The 5,772-nt window shown below is 37.4% G+C and overlaps 1 protein-coding gene across 1 annotated transcript; it reads left to right on the forward strand.

Annotated features, from left to right (window-relative positions):
* The first annotated feature begins 717 nt into the window (after window positions 1-717).
* On the forward strand, window positions 718-5,143 carry LOC120440550 (perforin-1-like). Its single transcript, XM_039613234.1, has 9 exons — window positions 718-777; window positions 1,568-1,753; window positions 1,831-1,910; window positions 2,103-2,148; window positions 3,448-3,584; window positions 3,664-3,801; window positions 4,260-4,379; window positions 4,471-4,564; window positions 4,876-5,143. Exons 1-9 carry the CDS (start codon window positions 718-720, stop codon window positions 5,089-5,091), a joined length of 1,077 nt encoding a protein of 358 aa, XP_039469168.1. The 3' UTR covers window positions 5,092-5,143.
* Window positions 5,144-5,772: the final 629 nt, after the last annotated feature.

Consider the following 5,772-nt stretch of genomic DNA (forward strand, 5'->3'; position numbering starts at 1 on the left):
TCTCAACAGGACCTGGAAAAACTAGTCCATGCATTCATCTTTAGTAGGCTTGATTATTGTAACAGCATCTTTACAGGTCTACCTAAAAAATCAGTCAGACGACTACAGCTCATTCAGAACTCTGCTGCTCGAGTCCTCACTAAGACCAAAAAAGTGGACCACATCAGTCCAGCTCTGAGGTCTTTACACTGGCTGCCTGTCCGTCAGAGGATAGACTTTAAAGTTCTGATGCTGGTCTATAAAGCTCTGAATGGTTTAGGACCAAAATACATCAGTGACCTCCTGACCCAGTATGAACCTTCCAGATCCCTCAGGTCATCTGGATCCAGTCTTTTATCAGTTCCCAGAGTCAGAACCAGACACGGAGAAGCTGCATTCAGCTTTTATGCTCCATATATCTGGAACAAACTCCCAGAAAGCCTCAGATCAGCTGAAACACTCAGTTTATTTAAATCCAGGTTGAAGAATCACCTTGTTGTTGAATTGTGCTATATAAATAAACTTGCCTTGCTTTGCCTTGCCTTTTAACGTTATAAAGCATGATTTTTCAGAACTCCAATATCACAAATATTTTGTATTCATTACATTTACAATTTCTCAGCATCCATGCTTTATCTAAAAAAAACAAAACAAACAAACCAAAAAACCCCCCAAAACTACTGAGTGTAGGTCACATGACCTTGGATACAGTATAAAAGTGCTGTTGCCTTAACAGTGATGCCACATCCTCAGATGATACCGTCATCATCTCCATCTCTTGACACATTCACTGCTGAGGTCTGAACAGGTAATCTAATGGGCTTTAAAAAAAAAAAAAAAATTAACACATCTTTTAGACCAAATTAATGAAGAGTTTAAATGAATGTTGTATCATTTATAGTGAACTTGTGAAACCTCCCACTGATTTTTTTGCCACATCAGACTGAATGAATTAATTGAATGCATTTATTTAAATTACAGCTTTTGTGTGAAATATAAAAATATAGCTGGCAGAAACACATTAAACATTGGTGCAAACCAACCAATCCCAAACAGCTGAGATTGTATCACTGTGATTTGTTAGCACAGGTAAAGAAATATCACAGACATTGCTTTTTGAGCTGTTGATCTGATAAAACAAGCACCTCAAAAGACAGATGGACCCTTTCAACATGGAATGCATTAGTCTGAGTATTTTTATGTTTGTGATTTTTCCCCCCAAAAACCAAAAACAAAACCAAGTAGCATATTAATTGATAAGGACAGTAATTATTAGAAGCCACCCTAAATATTATGATACCATGGTGTTATATTGACAAAACAATCTGCATATTCTGGTCATATCTACTTAAGAGAGATGAATCATTCAAATGCATAAAAAAAATCAAACAAAAAACCCCCAAATATATAAAATATTTTTTGCAGTTTTTCTTTGACACACTACATTACAGCTTAAATTAAACTGACTGCTTTCCTTTTCTCTCTCTCTTTGACTCCAGCCATGCTCTCCTTTTGAACTCCCACCACTCTCTACCTGAGCCTTCTCCTCCTCTTTCTGTTGTGCCACTCCCCTGTTCTCTCCTGTCAGACTGGGACCTGGAGCCAGTTTATGTCTGCCCCCTTTATGCCTGGCTACAACCTGGCAGGGGAGGGCTTTGATGTTCTTACACTTAAGCGAAAAGGAGCTTATGTGATTGATGTGAAGACCTACCTCAATTCGAGTGACACCTGTAAACTCTGCCTCAATCCTCATCAAGGCTACAAACTGCAGAAAGTAACTAAACTAATAAATAAACATCAACAAATTACTTTGACGTACCATTAACATGCTAACACTGGTGATATTTTCAGCTACCAGTCTCTGCTTTGGACTGGCGTGCGTTCAGCCGCTGCAGTTTTCATCTCGAGGACAGTGAACACACCTCCATCAGGTATTCTAGGACTTAAAAACTCAATGTGCCCTGACATGTTTCATATATGCTTCACTTATAGGCATCATAACACTCACACCTCCTACATGAATTCATTTATCAAACCGAATGGTGTTGAATATTTAATAATTGAAAATGCATTTATTTCCTACTGGAATATTTTGGGAATTAAACAAAATAATTTCTCTACAGCTCACTGGTCGCAGCATACACCAACCAGAACAGCATCGACTGGAAGGTAGGAAACATTAATATTGAGTGAAACATGCAAATCATATTATTATTACTGCAAACTGTTGATGTAGTCCTGTAATCATTCCTAGCTCCATGTTTAAAAGAGGGTCCCATGACTGGACATTATAAGGACAATATTTAAAAGAACAAAATGAAGCAAAATAACCAGGCAACTACAGTAGAGCCCTACAAACATCATATATACGTGCTTCCCTTTATTGAGGAAGAGCAACCCCATGCTTGCTTTAATACACAGTTCAAAGTAAGAAAGAATCACCTGCAATAACATGCACACACCCTGCACTGTAATGTAATGTAAATATAAAACATGGACATAATTTCCTTGTTAAAAAAATGAAGGCAATACATTGAACCTACATTCTATCTGAAGGAACAGTAGATGGTGATAGCAGTTGTTGAAGTGGTAATGTAGAAGTCTATGGGAAAATGGGTTTCTATTTCTCTTCACCTCTGTAAATACTTTTCTGTTCAGTTTATCTGCTCAGTCACTCATTTTTTGTCACATTTAATAATAATAATAAAAAGAAAGAAAGTCTACTTTGTAACTCTTGGCCATACTGTACATTAAAATAGAGGATTATCCATGGAATGAAACTACACACTCACTGGCCAACAACTTGCAATCACAAATCAGTCGCAGAATGTCTGGTTTACAGTCAGGCACACGGTTCCTCATTACATTTGTCTATTTTGCAACTAAATGCTCAACTCTTAAGGTTTCTGATTCAAAAGGAGTCCTCAGAAACCAGGATGTGACATCACAATAGCTATGTCAATCTTTTATACTCTCTATGGTAGCAAGCTTTGTAGCTGCTCTCAATTAAAGGTACCTTTAAGGCCCACTGCAAATAGGTTGAACAACAGGTGAGTGATCATGTTAATTCAATATGACCCTATAATTCACTTACTGACAATCACAGTTCAAGTAAAAACATAACAAGACTAAATTAATCCAAACTGATGAAAAGGAGACCATGAGCTGCTCCAATAACCCAACAAATTAGTGGTGATATTCTTATAAAATCTGGTCTAAAGCCCAGAATAGTCATGTGGTGCAGCTAGATTTGTGAGACATGTCAGGAATAAATCATGCAAAGCAAAGAAAGATAAAGTGAGTTAGCATGATAATTGCAAAGGTAGTGTAATAAGTTAATATTTAGCAGGTATCAGATTAGATTATCATGCTAAAATGTACTTTTAGCACTTAATGTAAAAGTACAGCTGTCAGCGATTGGAATGCTTTATGTTTCATGGAAGCAGCTCATGCTTTTATTTTTGTTAGGTTGGACTGGATTTAAGGAAGTTCAGCAACTTGGAGATTGGAGGAACCAAATCTAAGGCATACACCTTTGCTACAGCCCAAAGCAGAGAGGACCGCTACACCTTCAGCACACATAAAGTCACCTGTAAACATTACAGGTAGACTTTGAACACTCCTGCAACACAACAGTTTTTAAATGTTTGATGTTTAATTATAATGTATTTTTTTTGTGTTTAGTTACCGTGTGTCCAACAGCCCTCCTCTCAGTGCTGAGTTCAGTAGAGATTTGGCCAGACTGCCAGATACCTGCAGCTATGCAACCAGAGCCCAGTACAGACGCCTCATAGACACATACGGACACACTATATTCACCAGGTAATAACATTAATATACACATCACTTTTATTTATTTTTTAATATTCAGAAGTGTATGAATTTTTTTTCAAATATTAATGTTCTTCAGGTTGATCTTGGGGGGCAGTTCAGGCGAGTCATGTCTACACGTACCTGCTTGTCCAGTCTGAATCATAATGAATTATAGACACCCACAGTACCTCTGCCTTGTACAGCTCTGGTCTCCACAGTCATTATTCAGAAGTGGTGGGAGGCAGAGGCTGGACTGGGGAGTTTTCACTCACCAGAAATGACTCCCTGGGCTACCAGAATTTGCTAAAAACCCTCAAGGATCAGCCTGATGTAGTTTGCTACTCCCTAAGACCACTGCATGACCTGGTGCAACAGTCAGCACAAAAAGCAGGACTGAAGGCTGCCATAGAGCAGTACTTAAAAGACAACGCCATCAGTAGCTCAAACAATACACAATCTTCCTGTAGCAGCAGGGGTCCCGACCTGGATTCCAAGTGTTGTCCTAAAGAGACTCAGAGGGGAACAGTGACGATAACCATGATCCAAGCCTTTGGTCTGAAAGGAGATTTTTGGGGCAAGACTGAGGGGTGAGTAGTGAACAAGATAAGCTTCAAAGGAAAGACCAATCATAGACATTTATACAGTAATTTTTTCTCCATTTCTTTTGCCATTTCACAGATATGTGAAGATCTACTATGACTACCCTAGGTACCAGACCAATGTGATCCGATCTAACTCCCCCTCCTGGATCACCTATTACCGTCTGGAAAATGTCAGTACAAAACACTTTTACCTAATTTTGTATCCCCAACAAAAAGTAAAAGCATGGACATTTGAAAAAACAAACAAAGATGAAACAATTTAGAATAATTTCCTTATTTGAAAAAAACCAAAACCCTGTTATATCTGTATATTAAAGACATGACTTTAATAACACTCCAACAAATATTAAATTATTATATGAAACACACCTGAAATGCTGTTTTTTTCATTTTTAATTATTGTTGAAACAATAAATGGACACAACATGCATCATTATACTGTATGCTACTTTAACTTTGTCTCACTTTTTTTTTTTAAAAGGTGAAAACAAGCAGTCCTCTGAGGATTGAAGTCTGGGACAAAGATGCGTGGTTTGATGATTGGCTAGGATCATGTGTGAACTACCTGACTCAAGGTACAAACACAATCAGATGCTCCCTTCAGAGAGGCGGCACTGTTTTTGTCAACTACACTCTGACGTGTGACCGTCACCTGACTGGACCCACCTGTAACAAATACAAACCATCTCCACAGTGAGAAATGCATTCTGGGTGGGGCACACTATGGAAATGCTGGTAGCTTTTCCTTAATCAAGTATCAGATCAGGTGATAACATTCTTTAAATTTATTGCAACAGGTAATAAAGGGGGACATATCATACACTTAAGAGTTAAAGCTAATTTGATGTGTTATACAGTTTGGGGCAGATAGTCATCGTGTTTAATCCTCATTTGATTTTGGTGGTGGGTACGCATTCAAATCACTTTGCATTCATTAAAACACTGATTATTTTCTGAATTATGTGTAAAACAGTCAAGTCCTCTCCATAAGTACGATTACAAATACATTTTTGTATGTCATTGTTGCAAAGTCCTTTATAACATGTAATGTTTTTCTTCAGTTCTTTGATTTGTAACACTTAAGAGTATAAAACATTTGATTCAGTATTGTTTGCATGGGTATAATGTATAATAATGCTCATCATAACGAAATAAACGAGTCCTGATTAATTGGCACTTGTGTTTTGTTTTGTTTTGTTTAATCTCAGGGTTGGTTCAACAACTCTGAAGACACCAAGACCAGAATAAATAAAGTGTTGTGAAGTTAGAATACATTTAAATTGTATAAATAGTCCAAGTGCTGTTGAAAAGGGGTTCCTTATTTTTTTTACTGTTTTAATGAAACCATGATTTAAAACATGAACACTGCTGAAAAAGA

Source organism: Oreochromis aureus, linkage group 6, assembly GCF_013358895.1.
Source record: "Oreochromis aureus strain Israel breed Guangdong linkage group 6, ZZ_aureus, whole genome shotgun sequence".
Taxonomy (NCBI): Eukaryota; Metazoa; Chordata; class Actinopteri; order Cichliformes; family Cichlidae; genus Oreochromis; species Oreochromis aureus.

Bases quoted from the DNA above. Each gene is read 5' to 3' on its own strand.
- LOC120440550 (XM_039613234.1), top strand. From the start codon at position 718: ATGCCACATCCTCAGATGATACCGTCATCATCTCCATCTCTTGACACA. The intron at 3,585-3,663 runs GTAGACTTTGAA...TTTTGTGTTTAG, and splicing joins GTCACCTGTAAACATTACAG to TTACCGTGTGTCCAACAGCC. The intron at 3,802-4,259 runs GTAATAACATTA...ATCTTCCTGTAG, and splicing joins GGACACACTATATTCACCAG to CAGCAGGGGTCCCGACCTGG.